The sequence below is a fragment of the Labrus mixtus genome, chromosome 7 (assembly GCF_963584025.1).
Source record: "Labrus mixtus chromosome 7, fLabMix1.1, whole genome shotgun sequence".
Classification (NCBI taxonomy): domain Eukaryota; kingdom Metazoa; phylum Chordata; class Actinopteri; order Labriformes; family Labridae; genus Labrus; species Labrus mixtus.
This window is the reverse complement of record NC_083618.1, coordinates 27,357,195-27,384,518: the sequence shown is the minus strand read 5'-3', so window position 1 is coordinate 27,384,518 and position 27,324 is coordinate 27,357,195. Positions and strand designations below refer to the sequence as shown.

General features: G+C 42.1%; 2 protein-coding genes across 3 annotated transcripts; both read left to right on the top strand.

The window, feature by feature from the left end:
- The first annotated feature begins 590 nt into the window (after window positions 1-590).
- Window positions 591-7,050, top strand: cstf1 (cleavage stimulation factor, 3' pre-RNA, subunit 1). Its single transcript, XM_061041452.1, has 5 exons — window positions 591-822; window positions 906-1,183; window positions 1,286-1,483; window positions 2,659-3,049; window positions 5,938-7,050. Exons 1-5 carry the CDS (start codon window positions 654-656, stop codon window positions 6,195-6,197), a joined length of 1,296 nt encoding a protein of 431 aa, XP_060897435.1. The 5' UTR covers window positions 591-653; the 3' UTR covers window positions 6,198-7,050.
- A 280-nt stretch (window positions 7,051-7,330) lies between these two features.
- cass4 (Cas scaffold protein family member 4) lies at window positions 7,331-26,223 on the top strand. Of its 2 annotated transcripts, none has more exons than XM_061041450.1 (7): window positions 7,331-7,713; window positions 20,519-20,926; window positions 21,597-21,680; window positions 21,805-21,921; window positions 22,990-24,294; window positions 25,065-25,148; window positions 25,249-26,223. In XM_061041450.1, the coding sequence occupies exons 1-7, from the start codon at window positions 7,711-7,713 to the stop codon at window positions 25,633-25,635; spliced, it is 2,388 nt and encodes a 795-aa protein (XP_060897433.1). In that variant the 5' UTR covers window positions 7,331-7,710; the 3' UTR covers window positions 25,636-26,223. The 2 variants fall into 2 exon arrangements, with proteins under 2 accessions (XP_060897433.1, XP_060897434.1); XM_061041451.1 differs by lacking the exon at window positions 7,331-7,713 and adding an exon at window positions 16,989-17,168.
- Window positions 26,224-27,324: the final 1,101 nt, after the last annotated feature.

Here is a 27,324-nt window from a genome sequence, read left to right as displayed (position 1 = left end):
TGACAGTGACACGTTGATGCTGTATGAAGATGTCATTAAATTCCGTAAAAAATACAAAAAACACACTAAAATTTAGTCGTAAAAAATCCTTTCCATCACGAAGCCAACAACTCTGCGAGTGATCTCCACGCTGCTCAACTCTACTCACCCCAGCTGTGACGTAAGACGCAATAGACGACGTGCAACGTAACGCACGTTTGGTTTGGTTCAAGCGCCATTGGAAGTTTGCACAGGGTTAACTTTACACATATTTACCCTTTTTTTAAAAGTAATTGCGAATAATAATACCATTCTGTTTCATCGAGTGCTGCTGCTGAGGTACGTCCCGCCCGCTCGGGGGGTTTTAATCTGCGCTTAAACTAATGCTATTTTTGCTCTGTCTTAAACTATGGCAACAAAGCTAACGATAGCAACCATGCTACACACAGGTTCCATTCATTCGTTGTGTCTGGACACAGGTAACGGTGTGTGTTGATAGAGTGTGTGTGTGTGTGTAAGTTGGATACGGGAGCAGAATATCTGTCTGCTATAATACTTAAAGATAAAAATGTAAAAATGTAAAAAAAAAAAAAACAAGACTAACTCGTGACATCGTGTCTTTTGTTGCAGCCAGGTTAGGTGTCACAGCCCGCTTGTGGTTAACCTGATCCATCATGTTTCGACCTAAACCAACACTGAAGGACCGACAGCACCTCTACAAGCTCATCATCAGCCAGTTGCTCTATGATGGATACACAAACATCGCCAACAGCCTCATCAATGAGGTCAAGCCACCCAATGTAGTGTCTCCCTCTGAGCAGCTGATGCAGCTGGCAAAGATAGGTAAGAGGTGGTTTCTCCTTTTTCTGCTTGTTTGAGTTATATCTGAGGGGATAATTAATTAACCCCCCCCCCCCCCCCCCCAGGGATGGAGAATGACGATAGCGCAGTGCAGTATGCCATTGGGCGCTCGGATACAGTGGCCCCCGGTGTGGGTATTGATATGGAATTCGACGCAGATGTCCAGACCATGTCTCCGGAGGCGTCGGAGTACGAAACCTGCTACGTAACGTCCCACAAGGGCCCGTGCCGGGTCGCTTCATACAGTCGTGACGGCCAGCTGATCGCCACTGGCTCTGCTGACGCGTCCATCAAGATCCTGGATACTGAACGCATGTTGGCCAAGAGTGCCATGCCTATTGAGGTGAGGCAGATTAGAGACCAGAGTACCCTTGCTGTTTTTAAATCCAGCAGGCCTTGCATTGACTGTTTTTATGTTGTTGTTGTTTTTTTTTCCCCACGTCAGGTGATGATGAACGAGACCGCTCAGCAAAACATGGAGAATCACCCTGTGATTCGAACACTGTACGACCACGTAGACGAAGTCACCTGCCTCGCCTTCCATCCGACTGAACAGATTCTGGCTTCTGGCTCCAGAGATTACACCCTCAAACTTTTCGACTACTCAAAGCCCTCTGCAAAACGAGCATTTAAATATATACAGGTAAAGCACGCAGATGTCTCAGGGCGCACTCTCACTAGCAAAGTTGTCCCGTACTGTCCCCCCCCTCCTCATCCCCCCCCCTGTCCGCTGGCCTGCACGCACACTGCTCAAGGACTTACCGGGCCTGAGCACGGTTACCTCTTGTACATAACGTCGTAATACAATATTCATTTCATTTATTATACAGGAAAGTTCAAAAGTAACACTAAGTTAAAGTTTAACGGGCCTGACTCCGTTTAAAAAACTGGTTTCCAGAAGGTTCCTGTTCTGCAGAACATGAAACATAAACCACAGTCATGACACATCAAGACAGACACATTTACAGGACATTAGCATGGACTAGGCAGATAGAAACAAACAGTACAGATACTGCGGACAATACATGAACAATTAATGAGTGCAGGTGGAAGTGTGGAGAAGGTGTCGTTTGTATGTATTTTTGAAACAAGAGGTAGATGGTAAAGTTCTGATGTGATGGGGAATGTCATTCTGGTGTATGTATAAAAGAAGGACTTCCGACCATAGTTGTTTTTGTATGCAGGGACGGGGATGAGTGCCTGTGAGACTGACCGAGTGAGGCGCACTTGTCTCATATTATGTGTCGGTAGAAGTGCAGCTTTTAATCTGAAAATGGCTTTACGCGATCATGAAGCGTGCTTAGTTTAAAAGACTAACTCGATAGGGGGGGAAAAAAAAAAGGGACGCGCTGTCGGATCTGCGTCTGCACATCGGAGAAAAACACAGACAACATGACAACTACTTTACTGACTTTGTGTCTTATTTTGAGTCATTTTAGTCAGATAGAGCCAGAACACTCCAGGATTTCTTTATGATGAAGGCTGTCAACGTTGTGTATCCGTGCTCGTGCTCGTGCATGAACTGTACCGTGCCAAAGCACACCTCTTCAGAGCGCGCCAGGGCCGAGGAAGTGTACGGTGCTTGAGCACGGATTGGAGCGCTCACACTAGTCAAACAAACGGGACTTTAGGGGTGAAGCGTGCTTGGGCATGGCACGGGTCGCCCTAGTGTGACTGCGCCCTCAATCTTACCATGTTAACATGATTTGGCAAGTTGAATAGAAATGAAGAAAGTTCATGTAAACAAGGATGAGAAAGTAGTAACATTTTAATTTAATAGCACTTCTGCAGTCTAATCTTCTCTTTTTATTCTTCCAGGAAGCTGAAATGCTGCGTGCGATCTCCTTTCACCCATCAGGCGACTTCCTGCTGGTAGGAACACAGCACCCCACCCTCCGTCTCTACGACATCAACACCTTCCAGTGCTTTGTGTCCTGCAACCCTCTCGACCAGCACACGGACACCATCAGCGGGGTCAGCTATAACCACTCCGCCAACAGCTACGTCAGCTGCAGCAAGGACGGCAGCATCAAGCTGTGGGACGGCGTCTCCAACCGCTGCGTCACCACCTTCGACAAGGCCCACGATGGGGCGGAGGTCTGCTCTGCCGTCTTCTCCAAGAACTCCAAGTACATTCTGTCCAGTGGCAAAGATTCAGTGGTCAAACTATGGGAGATCTCTACAGGCCGGACACTGGTCAAGTACACAGGTAAGCAGGATTTGTTGTGGATAAGCCAAAGTGCAGGTTCATACAGGGGGTGTAAGTAGTTAAGTGTTGAACAGATAAGGATTTATTATTAACATGATGAGGAAATTTGAGATGCAGTGCTTTAAATAACAGACACAACTTGCTGTTAAGGTGGCCAACATTTTCATTATATTTATACTTTTTGTTTTCACATGTGTCAAAACAATAACATCTGTTATTTTAATTAATTATCCATAGTATTGAAAAGTATCAAAGCTTAAAAACTACGGATCTCAAGTTATATTTTCAACCAGCAGCTGCAGTGAGCAAATGCGAGGGATCACGGTCTATATTGCACAAATACATTGGCAGTGTTTTGTTTAAAAGTTTCAACATATCTGTGCCACTTACCCTAAAAGCCACAATTTCCACAAAGTCTCTGTGCTCGCTGCGTTCAGTCAGTCAGCGCCACGGTTTTGCTCCGTGCGATGGTGCACGCCCTTGCATCCAAACTAGAAGATCACGTGGGAATAGAGAGAAAAACGTGCAAACAACATGTTGCTTTGTCTTTCTGAGGACCTTGATAAAAGTGATGGGATATATGCGATCGTGAGTCTGTTAAAATGCATTTTACTCAGAAAGTCCGGGTGCGTGTTTAAACGGAGCAGAGTGAAGTGGCGCTGCTGGTAAGCTTCTTGTGATGTAGACAGCATTGACCACAGTGGCAGGCGGCGCACTGACAGCTTGGGCGCACACAGACTTCTGTGGAACTTACGGTTTAGACAGTTTGCAAGAGTTTGCTCATAGTTCTTGGTTTTTAAAAACAAGAAATGACCCTGAAATGACCATGTACTCTGCCTGACAACGCTACTTCTTGTGACCTCTTTCTTTAATCTGGTTCAGCGAGTATCACAGTACATCGTGTGGGAAAAGAGTTCCTTTTCCTGATTTCGGAAAAGTACGAACACCTTTAATTATTCATCCACAGATATACGTAATTCAGAGTCAGCAAAGTAAGATGTCTTTGTAAACCATTCAGGAGGAGAGAACACCAATTTACCCGTGGTAACAAATCCACAGGTAAATAAAAAAATAACAGATTCATAAGGTCACTGAAAATAAAGTAGAGCGATGAGTGAACAGCCAAACAGCCAGGTAAAGATTGTAATAGAGTTAAGTACGAGATAATGTTGTGAGCTGGTCGTTATTAGAGCTGGGTATTGTCAACAACCTCAATTCAATTCGATTTAAATTCTTTGGGTCACGATTTGATTCAATATCGATTTAATAAAACATGGATGACAGGAATACCCAGATAACTCATCACAGTACCTTCTGATATTTGTTAAATAATTATGTGTGCCTTGTTTGTATAGGTTTAGAACAAACTGACTCAAAAATGTAATTTATTGTTGCGTTATTCTTTAAACGCACAGTATGTAAAATCCTCAATCAAAACAATAACGAGAGATATATTTAAAGTCCACAATTGTGCCTGCTGAATTCACAGCACCCACAGTGCCCCCCAGTGGAGAGGGGTGTCATTACAACAACAAAAATAGATCTCAGAATTTCTCTGAATCGATATTGAATTGGGAAAATAATAATTGCAGTGTATTGATGAATAAGTTAACCAATAACCAGCCCTAGTCCTAATCGTGGAGTGGAACCCCGACACGGTGAGCAGGACCCCGGCTGGAAGCAGAGGGGTCACGTCTCACCCTGAAGTGAAGGGGTTCTTCCTCTTTATTATGAGTTTGGTCAGAACAAATGTGCAAACATTGTAATAACGTGAGAGTGCTGTTCATTCCAGTGAAGGATAGCGTAATATCTTTCAGTGAGTGCGTGAAATTTCCTTCCTGTGTGATTTAACACACAGATTCAGTGTAAGAAGACAATGATGCAAATGAGACGACAGCAACAGTCTTTACGTCATACATCGTGGTTATGTGTTCAGAGACATTACCTTGTTATGTGTAGTAAGTTTTCACTCGTATAAGATATAATTTCCCCACACTTAAAAACCTAAATTTACTTTACGATTAGTGTCCTACTTTAACATCTGGATAAGAATCAGAAAACTGTGAACATTTTTGTACAATGCAATCAAATTGTAAGACATTGGCAAAAAATAAAATGTGTTTATTCATTATTCTCACTCAATCAACCTGATAAAGCTTTACATTTTCATTATAGTGTAGTCCAAGTATTTCCTCCTGCGAAGGAATGAAAGATACTTTTTGGGATTGGGAGCACCAGTACCTGACCGTCCTCTTTCTCCTTATTAAACTTTAACTCCACTCTGCAAGAAAATGCTGTTTCTTTACTTCTATGTGTTTTGACTTTTCCCCTTTGCATATGTAGCTCTGGACCCAAGGTCTTTACCACGTCGCGTGTCTTTCACAATGCTCTCAAATGTATACAGTTAAAGATCCCTTCAGCAAGCTTAAAGGAGCAATATGTAACTCTGACACCTAGCGTTTGAAATGGGTACTGCAGTCCAAATTCAAAACATTGAAGAGAGCCGTATCCCTCCGCCCTCTTCTCCCTTGAATCCATGTGTAAGCACGTTTCTAGTCCTGGAGCTTATTAGAAAAATGCAGCATGTTAGCTTAAGGTCATTTTATCATTTAATTCAGTAAAAATTGAATTAAAAAATCGGATTCAATTTTTAACCCTCTCATGAAGCTTTCATTAGCCGAACTACAAAACTAGATTAAGTTTATATATAATCTGCAAATTAAAGCTTTTATTTTCTTTCAATTTACATTATCATTTTAGTAGCATAAATACTTTGAGAAATGTTCATAGGAAGTGGATTTAAATGAACATGTTGGCGTAGCCTCTTCAGGTTAGATTACATTTTGTGGTCAGACCATTGCACTGAAACTCCCTCCCGTGTGTTACAGGTGCCGGGCTGAGCGGCCGACAGATGCATCGCACACAGGGTGTGTTTAACCACACGGAGGACTACGTACTGCTGCCAGACGAGCGCACCATCAGCCTGTGCTGCTGGGACTCGCGCACAGCGGAGAGGAAAAACTTGCTGTCTCTGGGACACAACAACATCGTCCGCTGCATCGTCCACTCGCCCACCAATCCCGGCTTCATGACCTGCAGCGACGACTTCAGGGCCCGCTTCTGGTACCGCCGCACCACCACAGACTGAGACACATCCACATCCCCGTGTTTTCTTTGATTCTGCTGCCTCAACTCCTCTCACCAAAACCAAACAGGATGCTGGACTTAGGTCTCCAATGACCTCAGATAACTTACCATTTTCTTCTAAAATGTCATGTCATTCAATGTTATTTTTTTATTTTTTATTTAGATTCCTGCTTTGGAATTTGTGGGACAGTACCTCGGTCACCCACTACTTCATCTCAAGAGTTAAGAGGGCTTTTTCGATAACAGATCTTTGTGACTTTGTGACACATTGAAAGTTTATCGTCTTCAATTGAGACTCTTATCATTTCAAACTTCTTTTACTGCCTGGACACTTCAGTTGTAACTCTTCTCACATCTCATATTTCTCAGTAGTATGTTCTAAGAGACACCAGAGATGGTTTGTTGTCTTTTTTCACTTTTATATTTTGTCTATGTCCTTTTGTTGAAATTCAGATTTTTATTAAACAATTAATAGAAAAGAAAAAAAAGACCTCCTCTATGAATCTCCAGATGAAAGTCCCCCCTCAGAGCTAATAACCACAGCTATGATGATGGTATGCTGTAGTTATTTTAAGACCACAGTTGTTGCTGCAAGAACTGAGCAACCTGCAGGGAGCACGAGCGGGCATTCATAGACCACAAACACACGCACACTCAATGCCAAAGTCATCGTGCATATGCATTTCTTATTCTGCTCTCTGATTTATGCACTTAACAACAATCAGAAACTGTAATTAAAAATATGATCAAGAGATGTTGAATTACATTCTGTTGGACAAACATTCTGATTTTCTGATCTGAAAAACAGTTTGACATGCTTAGTGACCTACTGAAAATGTGTAAACATTTTTTTTTTTTAAAAGGCCAGTAAAACCTTGCTCTGGCATTCACCCCGACACTGATAGGTCACCCTACCACATCAGTCCTGCATTCCCCAACCCCCAACACAACTCTCCCAGACACTGCTGTCTGTGTTGTCCAGACAACAACAAGAAAAGCAGTAAGAATTTCAGCCTCAAAAAACTCCCCCCCCCCCCCCCCCCCCTATTAGTGAATATGTGAAATTCATTAGAGAATGAAATACCAACAATAAAATGCAGGGGGAAAAAAATCCTCATAGTTAGTTGGAGTGTCAACAGACGAACTTCTGCTTTTCTAGGAAGATGAACGGGAAAGAGAGAAGCTGAAACAAAAACAGTGATGGGGTTGGCAGCTGCAGAGAAGGGGGGGTGGCTCTCCAGCCAATGGGGCTGCAGTTGAGCAGCTCTGTTAGTGACTCGGAGCTCCTTTTCCCCGCCCAGGGAGTAAAACAGTCTGGCTCTCAGTGACAGCTCAGACATTATGCTTGTGAGACACACAGGAGTAAATACCCTTAAGTTCTCTCACACACACACACACACACACACACACACACACACACTCACACTCATTGTTGAGATGGTTCACTGAAACTGACCCTCTGTGGACGGACTTACTTTTCTCTAAGTGGCACTGAACACAACTGCGTAACAAACATGGTGAGTACTACAACAGTTGCATTAACTTTCTTTTAAAAAAACAACTTTAATTTAATAAACCTTTTTGCTTTTACTCAGTCAACTTTGAATGGATTTATAATCCCATTTTTTAATGTGCACAGTGATGTATTTAGTATCTCCTGCGTTGTGTACTTCTTCTGCCCATCCAGAAGAAATGTCCCTCTGGACAACCTGCTTGGATTTCACATTAAATTGCGCTGTCAGCTACCGCCTATTTCCACACACGGCCCCTCTGACCTGCTCCACTGTAGGCTGTAACCTGAGAGCGCTGATCCTCACACAGAGCTGAGAGTGAAACTTTATGAGCCTCATTAACACAAGCCTTCAGCAGTGAGAAAAATCACAGGCTGCTCACTCTTCATTTTCCATGCAGATGTTTGATTTTCTTCAATCTGGCAGTTTGGTTATGTGAACCTGTGCATCCTCAATGTGTCTCAACTCTACATTTGTCACTTAACAAGCTGTGTGCAGCTAAACCGCAGATCAAACTTCCTTCATGATTGAACTCTTAAAACTTGTGTATTGTAAACTGTTTCGGGGATCTGCAGAGTAAAACTTTTGGTTGGTTTTGGTTTCTACATTTGCCTTATGTGACCTTTAATTCTCTGTCCATCTTGGGACTGATTGTCCTAGAGGTTATAGTGTCAAATTAAAAGTTATATAACTTTTAAGTATAATAAATGCATCTATAGATAATTTCTTGGTCAAGCTGTAGAGAGATCCACATACAGCATGTTCACTTCACTTCACATTTATTAATTCCCCCCCTCCAGGAATTAAATAAGTATATCCTAGATAGTGAACCTATGTCAATGTCTTTGCAGCTTAACCAAGAAGTTATAGAGATGCATATATTTGCACCGCTCGGGGGGGGGGGGGGGGGGGCTTGCGGCTCAAAGCATTTCTGATTGGTCCAGTATTTGCTGCATTTTATTTCAGCATCGGCATCGTTGTTCTGAGGTCCTTTACAAACAATAACAGCAGGAACAAAGAATTGCTGCAGGTCGTAAGACTGTGGGCGACACAGAGACAAAAACAGTCAGACAAACTTTGTAGTCCTTGAAAAGTAGTTCCTGGAACTAAACGGCACCTTTGGTAGTGACAAGTCAAACGTCTGTTTCTTCTAAGTTTTTACATACTTTTATTAAACCAAGCTTTTAGGAGACCGACTTTGACTTCTGGTGTTTTCACACAAGTACAAAACTCCTGCATTTCCATCCCTTCACCCTGACTTTTAGCCGGACCTTTTCCTGCCAGTCCTGAGTAAAAAGAGTGAGTTGATTTCTGAATGTTCAGGAAAATTCACCACGAACAACAAGGTGGGTGGTTTTAAATATCACGCTGATATCACCTGAGAGACCAGCGCGATTGTTGTGCATGTAGTGAAGCGGCTTCTTACTCTTTTCTGCTTGCAGATGTAGTCTTCATCCGTTCATACGTCAAGTTACAAGTTGGATTAGCAAAAACTGTCACCACGGCTGGCGTTGTCGTAGACCAAGACCGAGCTCGAGGCACCGTTTGTAAAGGTCCTGGTCTCGTCTCGGAATCGCAAGCGTCTTGTCTCGGATTGGTCAGAACCGTCAAGGCCACCATTGATTGGCTTTTTTTCTAATGTCATTATCGTCATTAGAAAACCGGCCAAATAACTTAAATTAATTTGTAGTTTGGTTTGCCCGCCCCCGGTTACGAACGCAACCTTCTAGGTGTTCTGGTTTAAATAAGTAACATGATGATTTTTTTATTATTATATGTTTATGGTCTTGGTCTTGCCTCGGTTTCTGAGTATTCTAGATTCCGGTAATGTCTTGGTTAGTGTGGTCTTGACACACTAACCATAGCGTCAAGCGCTTGTGCTTTCTTTGCACACCATTTCTGCATAATCCTCTTTTACATCATATCCTGTTCCTCCTGTCTAACATGGACGGTAGGTGTGAGGCACATACACTATGTGAGCAGGCGACTCAGGAAGATTTCAGGGGCAGCCTGTCCCCTAAAATGTTCCTGAAATGATCAGAAGTGCATGTTTTTTAAAGGTGCTGTATAACCCAGAACAACATCAGTTTTCTGTGAATGTTTCTCTCATCAGTTGGTTTGGGAGCACTTCAGTGGAAAATGCTTTAAAAGCCTCAACATGATTAATGTTGGTAGCAAAGCATGAACTTCTTGGTACCAATCTGTTGCTCACAGCAGAGGTAAAGGATATGCATCATCCTGACATTTTCCCATGACACGTAAAAATGTGGCTGAGCTCATCAAATTCACTGGCTTCTTTAAAAACACTGACGGGTTTGGTCGATGACGACCGGTTTGAGCAATCTCACTTCCGTTCTATAAGGTTGTTTCATATTGGAGTTTATCCCTTTTATAGTTCACAGGGAGCTATTTTGGGACGCCTTGTGTGTTGTCAGTCTTTATCATCTGAGAGCAGGAGTCAGTAGACAGTCATGAGAGCTCTCACGAACGCTGTGAGGCTGGCATGGAGAAGTGGCAGCATCCTCTTCTCAGTGTAAAGACCTTTTGAGGGGGTCTAATTCACCATCTGTCCGTGATATTATCCAGCCTTTTATCAAACTGTTCTGGATTATTAATTTACCCCATGCTTCATCCTGTCTGCCAAAAAGAAGTCAAAGATATTTTTCTAACGTGGTTTAAAATCCCCTGTGTGGACCCTCCAGAGAAATTTAATGAAAATAACTGTAGTAGTCAGTGGCCAATAGAAGTGAGACCTGGATGAGCCAAATTCCAAGGTAGCAGTAAATAAACAAGAAATAAACATTACACATGAAACATTGCACCCACACAGGGACTTTCCACAACCATTTCTCTGAATGAATTAAGAAGAAGAAGAGGAAGAAGAAGAGGATGTCTGGTTTGGTTCAGCTGGAAAGAAGGACCGACTCTCTTACCACACTGCTCTTAAAGGTTGATCAAGTCAAAATGTATGCAAGTTTTATATTCTTACATATTCACCAACGATCCTCATTGTGTCCTTCCTGCAGCCTGCTTTGTGTATATTTATTATATGACATGATGTGTTAGATTGCTGAAGCTCGTCGAGGCGAAAGACAATGCATCGCCATTGAACTTACCCTTACTTTAAATTTAGGCACTCACATTACAGATCAAGTAAGTGTGACTGTCATGCTTATGAATTAGCATCTGCCTACCCCTCTGCTGCTTCCCCACTCAACTCCAGCGTCATCCTTTTATCTAAATATGGTCACGTCTAGCTCTGAAAGCACGAGATAATGACATTTAAAAAAGTCAAACTCAGTAGTCAACAAACTGATGGGTGACACTATGATCACTTAGTTATGATTGTGTCTAATAGATTTGATCACTACCACCTGTAGGTGTGGTGTTGGGCCTGATATGTGTCTATATACATTTATAATAGTTACATATGATTGTACAACTGGCCTTAGGGCTTTCAAACGATTGCATTTTTTACATTTAAAAATTGATTTTATACTGAAATTCAACAGTTATCGGGTTTGATTGCATTTTTAATCACCAACATTTCACATTCATCAAAAAAGTGCTTTTTATGCTTTTATTTTGTATTTTTGTAGTCTTAAGCGAAGTGGACTTTACTTCCTGTTTGAGAATGAAACTGCTTTTAATTTGAAAGAAAAAGGAACTTGTTGTAGACCGAAGGTTTACAGTATTTTATTAATCATGGAAAAGACGAGACACCTTAAGGGACATATCAGCACAGAATTAATGGGATGAAGAAAAAGTCATGCATTCATTTTGGACCTTAATCGCATCGTGATTAACGCTGACAGCCCTAATTACATAGTATTCAACTTTTAACAATTTGAAACCTGTTTTACAACCAGCGGGCGGTTGGAAATGGTCGGAGTTAAATCTTGACCTATTCAGTTTTCAGCACAAAATCTTAATTCTGGGTCGATTTTCTGCCTGTAACTGGTCGTCTTCCCAAAATCCATCATCAGGAAATGAAGTTATAGGTTGTCATGTTGACATCTAAGAGCAGGAGTCAAGCATCAATGGTCTTCAGAAAGTATACAGGGTGAATTAAAGTTATCAGAGTTACTACGTGAACACGTTATACTGAAATTATAAATTCATTTTATGGGAGGTTGGTTATGCCAAATTTTCCATATATATTGCTATAAAATCATGATATAATATAGTATTGATAATAGGTTATAGGAGGATTGACATTTAAGTGTATCATTAAATACATTTAAATTAAATATGGGTAGGTTTTTTCTTTTTCCCAGGTGGGGGGTGCACAGTTTATTTTTGCATGGGAGTCAAAACATGTAACAACACCTATCATGCTCATTTAACACGCAATTTTAACACTTATTAGTACAGCAACAGAGTGAACATACTTAGTGTGAAAAAGGCAGAGGATGAGTTCAGAGGAAGTGAGTATAAATAAAAGCAGAGTGTGAGGGGTGAGATAAGTTCCTGCCACAGAGAAAGATGCCTGCAGCGTGCCCTTTATCTGCAGCTGTTCACATTGTTCAGTCTGTCATCCAAACGTCACAGATACACCTCTGGGAAACAAACTGTGCAGTGCATGCAGTGCAGATATATATGTCTTGGATTCAGTTAAACAAGTCAAAAGCTTTCTTATAATTCAAATGCAGCCTAAATCCAACATTTAAACGAATGTGAATCAACAACTTGTGGCTATCGTACTTCTCTAAAAAAAATCTTTCAAAAGCTGTGAGGAAAACCTCAGCCTCCTTTACTGTTACTCTGAGTTTGGTTTTGGAGCTTTGGTCTCACGGTCTTTGTAATGGTGAGTCATTCAATTACCAAATTGCTAGTAGTAGAATGTCATAATCTTGCATTAAAAGCCATAAACTGTATACAATCATAGTCTCCGTGATGTCAGCCGCTGGTTTCCAAAGTTACCTCATGAACCCCATGATGATGATCGACATATTGGTAATGCTATTTCAACCTAACTTATTGATCAATCTGATGACAGGCAAAGAGCTGGAGCTGAGGCGGGCCTTTAGCCTCCTGGAAAACAGAGCAATGTCTCCACTTGTCAGTCTAATCATCCACGCCCTTAGTTATGCAAATTTTGAGAATACATGTTAGGCTTAATAAAATCGAAATGGACGAGTTATAAACAAATTCAACCCCACAAAGTGTGTACAAATAATGAATGGAAGAACGTGGGCATTTTAAAATGGGACTTGATGGGGATTTCTTGGCTTTTGCATCCAGCCCCAAGTGGACACTAAAGGAACTGCAGTTTCCTCTTAGTTAAAACTCTAAAAGCAAACTGATTCAAAAAACAGAAAGATGATGATTCACTACAAAATTTCCCCCTAAAACTTTATCCACAACTTGTGCTATTAAACATTAAAGGCAGGGTTGGTAATTTTCTCCAGATACACTTCTGAAGATTCTGGTTGAAATTGTCTTTTAGGTCCTGACAGACATTAATAACTCATGTTCTCTGAAAAAGGAACAAAGAAAATTCGTCATCTGTAGCAGCTGTAAGCCTGTAAAAACTTTGACCGATGTCTGCCACGAGGTACCAATCTGATGAACCAATCAGACGCCTCCCTGTCTCCCTGCTCGTTCTCTACCCCTTTGCGTGCACTCGCCCACACTCAAGACGGAGCACTGAGGGAATGCTACTTTCAAAATCGTGCTCGTTTTTCAAAGTATCACATCTTTTTTTTTGTCCCATATGTTGAGTTGCTCCACAGTCAAATTGATTTAATATTGTGCATCATAAAGAATGAAAAAGACATGTTTGACTTTTTTATATATATTTTATGTTTTTTCAATTGTTTTGAGAAGAATCTTTGATGGATTGCAGGTTGTCCACTTCAAATTCCTCCAAAGCGTTCATCAGTTTTGCGTCTGAGAATTTGACACAGTTCTCACCAGTTCCCATACAGGAAATACCAGGGCAGCTGCGAGTCAGTGTTCAGTGCCACGGAGCCTGAATCAGTCATCATGCTTCTTCGATTTGTTTTGGTTGAAGAGGCGATTTTCCGTCGGGGCACACATGTGAGGATCATTTAAGATCATCGGTAAAAGTGATCTACCGGGCAACACATTTCCAAAAAAATGTCAGGAAGTAAATTTCAGTGATAGTAAATCTCTCCATCAGTGTTGTTCTCTGTTTGTCTGTTTGTCCTCTTTGGCTGTCTCACTGCCCCCCCCCCCCCCCCCCCCTCCCCTCCCCTATCTCTGTTTTTAAGAAACTGTGGGAAAGTCTAATATGTCATATTTACAGGCTGACTTCCTGTCTCAATTCATGAAGAGATTATCTTAACTATGGGCTCGGTCTCATCATGAACAAAGCTCCCGCCACTCCGTCTGGGAAAACAAACATTTGTCTAAATTTGACCGACCTTTTAGTCCTGCACATCGAAGAAGTCCTGAAGTTAAGCAGAATTAGGAAATACAATAAACGCGTCCCATTACTATCGGCCAACAGGCGACATCTCCACAGGTTTCAAGAGAAAAATTATCTCGTAAAAATCATTCTATTTCTCACTTGATTTATTATCTCGGTAAACATTTTATACCCACATAACATGTCCACCACATTTCATGAATTGCAAATTCACTTAGCTTGCCAAGCTGGCTCTAGCGTCTCCTGGTCAGTTCTGTTTGTTAACCCCTCACTCTCCTGCTCCACCCTCCGGTCCAAAAATGGTCATTCCTGGCTGCAAAAAAAACCCACCAAGATGGCGTCTGACAAATTTGAAGCCTTTAACAAGAGTCCGTAGGTGACAACATGGTGGCTACGACTTCCTCTATAAATGTCTATGGTTGTGTTATAGAGATTAGTTCATCACCACAGAGGGGTGTTGTGCTGGGTCTGGCATGTGTCTGAATGTATAATAGATGAGGGTCTGACCTGACCTTGGGGTCATGTCCTGGATGTCAATGGTCAAAAGGTCATAGTGAACTTAGGGGGTGTCTTTCCCACACTGAGAAACTCCTCTGAGGCCGCGTCCTGTTCCAGCTCCGGCTTGACTTCAGAAGTTTGTCCATTTAGACGCGCTCTGATTATGAAAGAACGAAGAAGAAGAGGAAAAGTTTTTGCGCTCTCAAAATGGGGAATTCATGTTCTCTATTAAAAAAACACACCTCATTGTTTTAATACACCTTGGTGCTTAGTCACAAATAGATAACGCCTGCAGAAATCCCCTACAAATAGAGGATATCTGCCCCCAACTAGAAGTCACACTCAGAATTAGAAAGTGACCCACAGTGATATTTTAACACATCCTGCAGCTGAGTACAATTTTGCTCTTGTTATGAGTCAGTTTATTTATTTATTTCTTGGTTCAGGTTTAGTTCAGGCCCTCTGATTTTAATACTGCAGTCTCACCTAGCCTGATAAATCCAGAAACTGTTGTTGCTTAGCTATTGTTTGCTATCTTTAGGTCAATATATTTGTACGTCTGTGGATGTTTGACGAGTTAATGACAGATTTTATAAACGTTTACCATTCTAAAAAAGTCTTAAAAAAACCTAGAGAAAGGACAAGTTAGTGCAGGTAGGAATTATTTTTTCCTAAATGGCAGAGGGAGTTTCAAGCTGCTGCACTCATGCACGAGATCTGTCTCAGTAATTAGTCCTTTTCAGATTTCCCATTCAAAGCGCAATATTTTCGGTGCCTGTGATGTTTCGCCCACAACAACAACGTCATGGAGGCGTAATGGAGGTGAAGTGATTTACACCTCTGTGCCTCCATCAGAAGTCGTATGCTGTTGCTCCCACTGCTTCGTCGGAGTGTCTGATGGTCACTTCACACAGCAGCCTCTACCATCAGTGTGTGAATGTGAAGGTGTGACCTGCGGTGTAAAAACCACTTTAGCCAGAAGACTAGAAAAGCACTAAACAAGCTCAAGTCCATTTACCATATGGGACACCGATATTCAAGCAGTTGTGGAATCAATATGTTCGAAGGCGTAATGACAGTGGAGCTTCTTTACGGCGCTGCTGCGGAACTGTTACTAGTTAGTTTGCTTGTTTTTTGTTAGCTTTGTGAGACTTTTGTAAGAACAACAACAACAACAAAAATCTCAGACAGAAAGAAAGTTATTGAAGAGCAGTTGACTTGGGCTTTATAGAGCTGTGATGGAAGTTGTCTTTATGGTTTATCGACTATAACCAATGAATCAATCCTGGAAGTTAAAGTTAACTGGAGCTCCACTTGAGTGTTTTGTTAAAGACTTACAGTTTGACATCGTGTTGTATGTCATGAAAACAGTTATTCGTGTCTGGATATTTGCTGATTTGAGATCGCTGAAACGGCTTGGAGCGTCTTCATTTGGCTTGGCTTGACCTACAGCCTGAACAGGAGGGGGACTTTTAAAAACTTTTTTAAAAAGCATTTCTTTTGCGTCGCGTCTGACGGGCCGATGTTAATTTGCGAACAGGATGGAGCGGAGGGGACGGGAGAGGCGAGGGAGAGGCAGAGACAGCTGTGTGGTTAAAGTGCTGAGGACCAGCTGTCAGCAGGGCTGATCTGCACAGGCAGGCGTGTGCAGGAATCCAAAAGAGTCACAGCTGAATCGGACTTTGTTACTGTACTTAGTGATCAACATGAGGGCACAGAATTAACAGTAAACACAGCACGGGGAGGGGGATTCTGCTTAGAAGTAGCTGTCTGAATTATGAAAGTTTCCCATGCTGGGTTTAAAGGACAAAGGGTAGATGAAAATAGAAATTGAATTGTGGAATAAAGAAGTGTCACAGAACCCATTGACCACACCATGGTTTAAATGGCACATGCGTTCCATTTATCTATTTAAAGCACTTAAATTCTGCAGGCTTTTTACCAACATGTGTTGTCATGACCTGGATGGATAAAAACAGTATACGTCTGACAGCTTGAGTTTGAAAATGTCAGAGGACATAATGTCATCCTGGGGTTACAGAGAGAGAGACCAGAGAGAAAGGACCACATAAATCTTGGTGCGGTGGCCGGCTGTCATACGAGCCTACGTATGTCACTTGCATGTCTGTAGCATGACCCAGAGGATTAAGGAGGGAGTTTGCTGAGTCTTGGTGTGCGCGTGTGTGTCTGTGTGTGTGTGTGTGTGTGCGTGTATATGAGCCGGGGGGGGGGGGGGGGGGTGCATAGTCTGTGCTGCGGTCAGTGTGCTCCACAGGCCTGCATCCCAACAGGTGCTGAGCGTGTCAGGCTGTGTTAGTGAAAGGGCTCTTTGTTGCAGAGGATTCACCCTCAGACAGAGGGCAGAGCCTGCAGAAGCACCCTCCAACACACACACACACACACACACACACACACACACACACACACACACTGGCACACTTATCAGCTGAGGGTGGCGTGAGGGTGTGTTTGTTTTGTCGATGTCTGTCTGAACTGTTTTTCCTCTTGGATTTTCATACACGTCAGGGCTGCAATGTAGCATCATGAACTGCTTCTGTGTACTGAAGAGGTAAATATTCCATCTTTTTGACATTTGTGGTTAGCAGATACATTTTAGATTCAAAGATTGTATTATCAGATGACCTTATTATTAAAAAGACATTACCATAGGGTCATGGTTTAACCATCAAACTTTAAATAACGTAGTTCTTATTAGCTTCAATACACACACAACTTCAGAATGATGTCCACATGTCCATGCAACAGTAATTACAATCAATCATTCATTATGTAACAAAGCTATTATTGATACCAATGAACAACATGCTGATAACGCGTAAACATGCAGGACTTTGTGTCTACTTTGTTAGTGATCATAATTTCACTCAAATTAAAAAGAACTGTCTCCAGTATTGTTCATTATTACCCTTTACATTTTAAATGGACTGTACTCATATAGTGCAAATTTTCAGAGAGTTTTTACACTACATGCCAGTTTCACCAATTCACACACTGATTGCAGAGGATGCTGCAATGCACATTTCAGCATTAACTAATCTCCACACACACTACTTATACCACTCTGGAGCAACTTGGAGTTCAGTTTCTGACTCCTCTGCTGAGCCATAGCTTCTGTGGAGATTGAGTACTTTAGTTCAGTTTTATAGTCGCATTGGAGTCGGTTGTCATTCTGCAGAACATGTAAATGTTTAACAATACTGAAAAATCACTGCAGCAGTTATGTTGCTGCAAGTAGAATCTTTATGAGGAAGGTATTATATTCACTTAGCCAATCAGAGTAATGACAAAGATAGAGGCATGTGAATGATGTTCTTCTTCCTCTGCAGCAGAATAGAGCCAGGATCATGTTTCAGAGTATATGAGAAGAGAATCAACAGAAGACTCTGCAGAGGAGATGAGGAGGATGACCAAGAATACATTTTGAATTATTTCAATGTCCAGCTATTTTTATCAGAGTCCTTTCTCATAGTCTGTAATGTCCTCATTCTGTGATGTGGTTCAAGTTAGCTGTCTCACCCTAACTTTCAGTTACCTTAACGAAAGGCTGAGAGCTGGAGCTAAGGCAGGTTTTAAGCCTCTTTACAAACTGTTATATTGCACCAAACTGTCAATCAGATCACCTCTGCGCCTTAATGTAAATACAATTATCCTTCATAAGATCAGAACATGTGAGGTATCATGAAAATGAAACCCCCTGCACAGTGTGTGCTTACCAAGACATGAGCTAATCAGAATAGTTTCGCTCTGTAAACCAGGCTGTGAACACGTTCATTTCTGCTGTAAAAACTGGCTTTTTTAACATTTTGTGTGTGTGTGGGACTTCCCGTACTTTTGCAGCTAGCCACAAGCAGAAACTTGAGGAACTGCAGGATTTTGCACTTCCACATTGGCTTCATTTTTCTACATCAGATGTTTTCGTTTGTTATAGTGTGGGATGTGCTTGAAAACCATTTTCGGTTGTTAAGTTATAGACATCAATAGATATTTAAATATCAGCTGTTTTTTTTTTTTTAAGTGTGCAATGTTGGCTACACTGCATAGAGACTTTAATGACCCACTGGCTGGTCAGTAAGCCATTAGAGAAAACATTTTCATTTCAGGATGTATCAGTAAGGACACCATCTCATCTACTGGTGTATCAACTGACTGTAGTGTTAGACATTCACTTTTTCTTGTGTCAGTGTGGTGACACTAACCTCACAGTTTGATTTGTCTCTCCTCTGACTGATCTCATAAAGATTCTTCTTATACAAATGGCTTAGAGACGTGTGTGAACAGCTCCGCAGTAGATCAAACAACAAGCTGCAGGCTGTGAAATCAGCCCTCTGTATGTGGTTTGTGGTTCAGAGGCCTGTTTCTCCTAATGACAGCCCTAAAACATGGGGCCACAAAAGCAAAAAGGCTGACACTGAAATATACAATATCTCCACACATGATGGTTCATGTTCATTGAATGTGGCTGAATCTGAATCAGGACAGTTTTATCAGCTGCACAACAGGACATGTAGGACAGTGTTACAGCACTGAGACTTCACAGAGACACATGCAAATAGTAATAATGCATATTTTAACAGATCATGCTTGAATTTGAGATATGTAAAATCAATATGGTTTCATTTGTACAATTCTATTTTTGTAAGCCCGTGAGAGGAAGCTTTGTGGACACTTGTTTTCCATTTATCTCTCTATAAATCAAAAAATAGGAAGTGAAACGACAAAGTAAAGATAGACGTTATTCAAAACAAACAAAAATCTATTTTGTATTTCTTTCACAATAACTCGAACAATAAGGGCGAATAAGATAGAGATTACATCAACAAGCTGTGTTAGTTGTGACTGGTAAAATTACGTATGTGATTTTCTTGTGAATCTAATGATGACCCAGATGACTCAACGCTTAGCAACATTTTGCAACAGGAAATGTGGTCATCTGCCCCCAGCAGCAAAAAAAAAAAAAAAAAAAGAACCCTTTACATTGAGGAGCTGCAAAAAAGATTGCAATCGATAACAAAAGAAGAAAAAATTGTTTAACAGCATGCACATGCTTCTCAAGATATATCAATGAACAGCTCTCTCTCTCTCTCTCTCTCTCCTTTGGTCCAGGGGGGAGTGAGTTACTATGGTTACATGGAGGTCTGTGCCTGTCATTAAAACTTTGTTCTGATACTTCTTCAAATCAAAGTCAAGATGTCAGTGAAACTAAAATAAGGTCACTTCTTCTTCTACTGCATGACCATGTGTCAAGTTCTGGATTTAGTTTAAGTGGTATTTTTTTGTTGCTATTCTTAAAATATTATAAATAAAACTAAATGAAATCCAGCTAAGTCATGCAAAACTACATGTGAACTCTATGTAGTATACCTGTATGAAGCTACAGCTATATATAATTCTGCAGGGCTAAAATAGTGCAGAAACACAAGAACTATTAAAGTCCACACATTTTAAATTTATTTAATTGAATGCATTTTTTGTGAAAATACACCTTATGACCACACAGTTATAAATAAGACACAAAAGAGGACACAAGATTACATTAGAAAAGACACAAATGAACCATTAACCAATGAGCTCCTGCAAAAAAAATGTTAGTATTTCAATAAACTATGTTTTAGGCAGAGTATTTTTGGCATTTAAGCATTTTTTGTATGTCCGTGCTGAGTGTGTGTGGGGCATTTAACTTCCTCTTCGTCCTCTTCCAGTCACATTCCAGCTTCCAAGTATTTAAAAGGGGATCAACGTGTAAAGTACAATTTAGAAATGTATGAGTACCTTTCTAAAATTACATTCTGAAGTTGTTTTTGTGACTACTTTTGTCTTTTAAAATGTGCCACGCACTACATAAGGACTACTATTTTTGAAACTCCCGATTTTAACTTCCATTTCCTCTCCTTTCTACAGAAGAAACTTGCGAAGGCTCTGTATGACAACACTGCAGAATGTGCAGACGAGCTGGCCTTCAGAAAGGGCGACATCGTCACAGTGATGGATCAAAACGTGGCCGGCACCAGTGGATGGTGGATGTGTTCTCTCCATGGACGGCATGGCCTGGCCCCTGCAAATAGACTGCAGCTTTTACCACAAAACGAAACCCCTGCAGGTTCATGGAGTCATGAGAAACCCAGGTTAACCGACGCCGAAGCTGATCACGGTGCGCAAAATATCTACCAAATCCCAAGCGTTCCCCGACCGTCCAGCAGCCCGGCTTATGAACGCATGGACATGATCTACAAAGTGCCCTCCACTCCTTTATCTGCTTCAAGAAATTCAATCCCATCAGCACTTAAACTCAGCCAAGAAGGACCTGAGGTAAGCACAGACATTTTTACTTTAATGTAAGAACGACTGAATTTGTGAATAAAGAGTAAAACCTTAATGTGGTTGTGAGTATGTCTACTGCTCTGAGGTCAACCTTGGTCCCCCTTTTCTTGGGAAATGTTCACTCATGATTAGAGAGGCAGAAATGCAACGCAGCGAACCCCCTGCTGACAAAAGAGCTTACAGATGGGGACCAGGGGCCTCTCCATGGGGACAGGCATGCAGCACTGGGGTCTTTATTAGCCCGTAAAAGACAAACAGACACAGACTTCAGACACTTTTAACTGCAAACAGCAACCCATGCCGCCAGAGACCCCAGAAAGACAGAAGTGTGTGTATGGGTGCCTATGCAGCAGAAGGTGGGGGGGAAATATCCCCACATGTTCACCATTTCCTCTCCTGCTCCGGGGGAGTCCTCTTCCCTTCTGCAGTAGCCACCTTATATTCAACTAGCAGCATGGCTTCTATTATAGAGCTGCGTTAATTGGCAAAGTGCATACATAATGGGGTTCTCCGGCTCTCTCAGCAGTCTTCAGAGCAAACACTGTCCCCATAAAACGTGTTGAGGTAGAGGTCAGTGAGGTAGATGCGGCTTTGATCAAAGCGGTGCAAATGTTGCCAGTCGACTCCGCTATAACATCCTGTCTTGTCTTGTTTGCAGACTTCATTCTTCAGCATGGTGTTCGGTGCGAAAGGGGAGGTTTACGATGTCCCAAACCAAGCGAGACGCCCTTCTCTTTTCACTGTGAGATTCTTCAAATGAACACAGCAAAAAATGCATCAAAAGTCGAGATTATTGGTAGACATCCTACCATTTGACTGAACGGGTCCTGACTGTTATTTTGTTCTTTTTTCTTTTTTTTTTACAGGAATCGATCACTCCAAGACACATGCCACGAACTAACTCACTGCTACCAATTTCAGAGCTGGAGAGAAGATTGGACTCTCTGGAGAGTTCAAGGTGTAGCAGTCCTGGAGACACATATGTAAGTTGGAAGGATATATGGGAAAAAAATAAAAGAAAGTCTTCTCTCTAAGGCATACATGATGGGTGCGTTCAAATTGTCATTTTTGCTTAGTAAGGTTCCTCACTGAGTGAAATGACCCGGAAGCATTTAAGTGGCGGCCATGATAAGAGCCGTTTGAATTCTCTAAAAGCTAAGGAAAGGTGGGTCAGTGTTTCCTTTATAACCTCCTTTAGCATAGGATACACTGGACCATCCTTTACCAAAGGAGATGAGATATGCCGCCCCACAATTCCTTTTGGCCGCAACATTTAAAGCGAGTCGCCGATCCGACCGTTCACGGAAATGAACGATGATCGTAAAAGTGACACAGATCATGTAAGGGATAAAAAGATAAGAGACATTTTTATCCAGATGATGTTTTATTCAACATATTTAATTCACTTAAGAATGCTTTGTGCAGTTGTACATTTGTATGCTTCAAACATTATGTGTAGGTTATATCCTGCATAAATGTAACAATTAATTTCATACAATCATATTTATGTTGATTTCTGAGTGGACAGGAAGCTGATGGTTTCACTTTTCTTACTCGGAGCCTGGTGGTCTATATTGCTTTTATTTAAATCCCAACCTTGTGGTGATTAGGATTACTTCACCGGCAAGAAGGCACAGGGGAAAGTTTTTTAGATGCGCTTTTAGTAGTCCATTTTCGGAACATTGTAATTTCGCGTCATTAACCTTCGCCGGCCCGTCGCATTGAATGACTTCTCCTAGTGGAAATGTGGAGGGGATTGTCAGAGCAACGCGATCGCCTTTCCCTAAGTCCTTTATGAATTCTCCTAACACCTTTCCTTGACCTCATGACGTTTTCCCCCGGGGTTAAGGTGAAGTGGATAGTGAAAGGAGATAGGAGGGACAATTCGAACGCACCCGATGTGTTACTCATGTGATGCAATGAAAAGACATTGTGTAAAGATTAAACGAAGAAACCATCTTAAGAGGATTGTTAACCGTCCTTCTAACTTGTGTTTCTCTCCTGAAGTTCTTTTGGCACAATGATTCTGACAAGTTTATCCTCATCCACAGGTGTACGCAGTTCCACCACCTTTGAGTCAGGATCCCAACTATGACATCCCTGTCCCCTCAGTGACAGAAGCACCACAGATAAACATGGCTGGATTTAACACCCTGCCAAGCCCTCGCAAGCCTGAGTGGATTTACGATGTGCCTGTGGGTCCCGAGACACAAAGTCCACCACCGGGCTCCTATGACACCATGCCAGCCAAAGCTGTTTGCAGGCAGCTGTGTGGCACTCTCCCAGCACATGCATGGCCCATTCAAAGAAGCGGTCCAGCTCCCTCGCTTTATGATATACCAAAGCCCAGCACTCTTGACAGTCCCCCTAAGGTCCTACCTAGGACTCCCATCTACGACAAGCCACCAACTCATACAGAGGAAATGGTCTACGCAGTTCCCCCTCAGGTGGAACCGAACCCCCTAGTTCTCGGCGATTCCAAAAGAGCTCATATACCCCTAGAGTGCAGGGGTGACTCAAGCAATGCCAATGAACTGAAAAGGGTACAGCTTCAAAGAATGAGGAAATTCCGGACTTATACGTCTTTCCACGACCTTCCAGGAAGCGGGGAGTCATCGGTGCATGACGATGTTGAGCGGGGAAGAACCCTGCGTCTCTCTGCGGCAGACAGTCAACGAAGCAGCACGGCCTCCAGCTCGTCCACCAGCTCCTGTGAATCTCTGCCTCTGAGCTCCTCCTCCCCCGAGCCTCTGCGAGAAGTGACGCTCAGCCAGGAAGAGGCCTGCCGCAGACTCCTGGACCTGCAGGAGTGTGTTTGCAGGGCCGTGCCCCGTCTCATGGACTTTGTCAGCAGTCACTGGAGAAGCAGAGAACATCTGGAGAAGCATCTGAACGAGATCAAAGAAGCAGCAGACAGTATCGCGACTTCTCTGGCATGCTTCCTTCACTTTGCCCTCGACATTAAGGGCAACGCCCGACGCTTGACGGATTCCAACCTTCAGACGAGGCTTTTTAAACAGCTGTCCATCATAGAGGACTCAGGCGTCATCCTACAACAAACAGTATGCGCTCTGAACTTGGCTGGCTGGCCCCTCAACACGCTCTGTCAGGACCCAGGGCAGGTCCAGACACCTGACCAACTGGAGCGCTTTGTTATGGTCGCGCGCACTGTTCCAGAAGACGTCAAGCGCTTGGTGTCCATCGTCAACGCGAACGGCAAACTTCTTTTCAGAGTTCCTCAGAGAGATCCAGAGCGTCCCCGTGCCCAAAGTCAGCCAGACACAAAGAAAAGTCCTGACGTGAGCGAACAAGGAGAAGACTTAGCGGAGGACGATGACGACTACGTGGAGCTACAGGTAAAAACTCCTCATCCTCAAGATGCTGTAGCTGTTTTTACAAAATGAGAAAAAAAAGTGGAAAAGAGCATACTGTTGAGCACAAAAGAGTAGAAGGCAGCTTCATTATATTCTCGACTATCGCGCCATTTGTGCACCGGTCGCATGAACGCAATCAACCCTGCCACTCGCTTGTGGTGAATTTTCCCAGATATTTCCTGCTGTGTTCACACATCGTTACACTCCGGCTTCACACAGAAACTTTACTGGGGGACTGGAAGGAAAAATAGTCGGGGTTAAGTCAGGGTGAAAACTTTGGCCGTTTGCAGCTCAGCTGAACAGTGGTGGTTCTAGACCATTTTTACTGAGGGGGCCAAACTGGGGCCAGTTGTTTTGTCAGAGGGGAATATTAAACCCAGGTGAAAAATAGACAAAGATGATCGCTTTAAAAAATATATGTTATGCCAAATAATAGCACACATCATTAAATACCACAACATAAAATACCATGATTTATATTTGTTTCAGTAACAGTATTTAATACTAGATTGTGAGTCCGGTTGTAGAGTCAAATACTGTGTATGTGTTATGTTACAGGGGGTAACCAAGCTCAGTGTTACAGGGGCACTGGCCCCTGTTGGCCCCTGCCTAGAACCGCCCATGCAGCTGAACATTTTAGAGCTTTGTGTATTTGTATAAACAGCTACATATTTGTTCGCTTTTTACCTTGGAAACTACAATGCATATGGTATCTAGTGTTAAAAATATTTATCCTTTTTTATTTACCTCAGACAAAGAATGATTTTGAAAAGCAGAAGAAGGAAGTGGAGGCAGCAGCCAAAGAAAATGACACACCAGTCTCTAACAAGGCGCATGTGAGTATATTAAAAAAAACATCTTTCAAGGATTTAAGGCCGACCTTGTGGCGGGGAAACACAACTTCACCTTCTTTGTTTTATTTTCTCCACTGCTCAGGCTGATAACAAACTCCAAAATCTGCCACCTTCCATGTCGGAGCACTGCCGGCTTTACTTCGGTGCTCTCCAAAAGGCCATCAGGGGATTCGTGGGCAGCCTTAAGGACGGCCAGCCGCCGGAGAAATTCATCTCGCAGAGTAAGCTGGTCATCATGGTGGGCCAGAGATTGGTGGACACCCTGTGCAGGGTGGCCCAACGTGGAACCTCCAGCGAGAGCCTGCTGTGTAAGAGCAACCACCTGTGTGCTCTCCTGAAGCAGCTGGCTGTGGCCACCAAGAAGGCGGCGCTGCACTTCCCCGATAAGCAGGCTCTGCATGAGGCCGAAGAGTTTGCGAAGGAACTTGCCCAAAGAGCACAGTACTTTCGGATATCGCTGGACCTGTGAGAAGGCACATATCAGGCATATTGATTTATTTGTACAGAAAAAGACTTTTGTTTTTTTATCAGTAACTTCCTGTAGCTGTAGGTTTCATTATTTCTTTCTGTTCATATTTAACCAAGTCCTGGCTTCACCAGCCAGTTGTAGCTGTATGTTGAATGATGTCGATATAATAAAAGCAGGTGCTGGTTTAAATGTTGATGAAATTAGAAAACTTGCTGGGACAAGCGGAGGAATTAAAATATAAACTTATATTTGTACTCAAAAGAAAACTTCAACATGGAGTTCTGAAATAAATTGCACATTGAGGATACTTTAGTCAAGCCCATTTTAAAATGCAACTTAATTATAAAATGTTTCGACATTATATACAGCAAGTTTATTTACTCTTAACTGTTATATTAATGTTGTATGTATTTTACTAAAACTATAGCATAAGGGGAACACTCACTAGGGTAGTAGTTTGTTCTACTTTGTGTTGATATCCAAGTAAATATTCTAAAACTGTATTATGCATTCCTTCATTTTCTTGACACAGGTATGAAAACATGTTGGATTTTCATTGATATCAAAATAAAAAACCTTCAAACCCTTTATTTCATGTTGGTTTGTGAAGCAGGTCTGCAGTTTTTATTTAAGTGGCGCTTCTGTTTGTGACTACTGATTGTAATTTTTGCAAAGTTACACTATAAAGATTATTAAAGGAAGAGTGTATGACTTTTTGATCCAGTAGATGTCAACCTTGAGCACCAGCACTAAACCAAAACAAACTGCTGGCGACACCTCCGCTATTCTGAAGCCTCCAGCTGCACACCTCCAACCCCCCCTCCACTCGAGGTCACACGAAGGAGTTATGAATTAAAACGCACCGTAATTAAGCCCCATTAAGAGCAAGCGGCTGACAAAACTGTCCTTTGCTTGAGCTGCAATTGCCTGTGTCCTGCGTTGTTGTATTAGCAGGCTAATGTTAGCACACTTTGGTTAACTCATAGCTTCATATTGAACATAAATTGACACAGAATGAGCGTGATCTAAAAACACTAACGTGACATCCAAATAATCAGTGAGTATATTACTCTTCTTTTCTCTAGTCCTGGTCTAAAACAGCTTCATACACAAGGCCGTCCATGTAAACGTGATGTAAACACAGCGCTGACAACAATACAGATGGCAGGACTCGAGCTTCATTGTAGACAGTCATGATAAACTTGAGTTCTGCTGTGTTTATGTGTAAAATCTTGCACATTCTGCCTTTAAGGTCATTCAAATAAAGATAAGGTGTTAGCACTGTGTTTTGGTTTCACAGGGGACGCAGCAATTTCCTGGATGACAGAAAAATAAAACTTTTGAGATCGGGTGAGATATGTTTTTAAGGTGTCTCAATGTTGGTTGGTTTGTGTGAAACATATCCAGTATTGTGTGTGTGTGTGTGTGTGTGTGTGCGTGTGTGTGTGTGTGTGTTTTGTCTTAACCGGCTCAGGCGTAAAGTTCAGAATATCTTGCCATTTGGGAGTCGATTGCTTAGCGGTTATGGGTTAGAATCTGACCACGACCTTTTGCTCTGTGTCATCCTCCACGCTCTCTCCAAACATTTCCTGTCTCTCTTCAGCCGTCCTATCCAATAAAGGCAAAAAGGCAGAAAAAATAATTTCCTTTTTTTTTTTTTTTAAGCAGACCACACAAAAAAAAGGGTGA

Excerpts from the sequence above, each read along its gene's own strand:
- cass4 (XM_061041450.1), top strand. Across the intron at positions 20,927-21,596 it reads TCAGCCAAGAAGGACCTGAG|ACTTCATTCTTCAGCATGGT; the intron begins GTAAGCACAGAC and ends TCTTGTTTGCAG. Across the intron at positions 25,149-25,248 it reads CAGTCTCTAACAAGGCGCAT|GCTGATAACAAACTCCAAAA; the intron begins GTGAGTATATTA and ends TCCACTGCTCAG.
- cstf1 (XM_061041452.1), top strand. The coding sequence starts at position 654 with ATGTTTCGACCTAAACCAACACTGAAGGACCGACAGCACCTCTACAAG. Across the intron at positions 1,484-2,658 it reads GAGCATTTAAATATATACAG|GAAGCTGAAATGCTGCGTGC; the intron begins GTAAAGCACGCA and ends TTATTCTTCCAG. Across the intron at positions 3,050-5,937 it reads GACACTGGTCAAGTACACAG|GTGCCGGGCTGAGCGGCCGA; the intron begins GTAAGCAGGATT and ends CGTGTGTTACAG.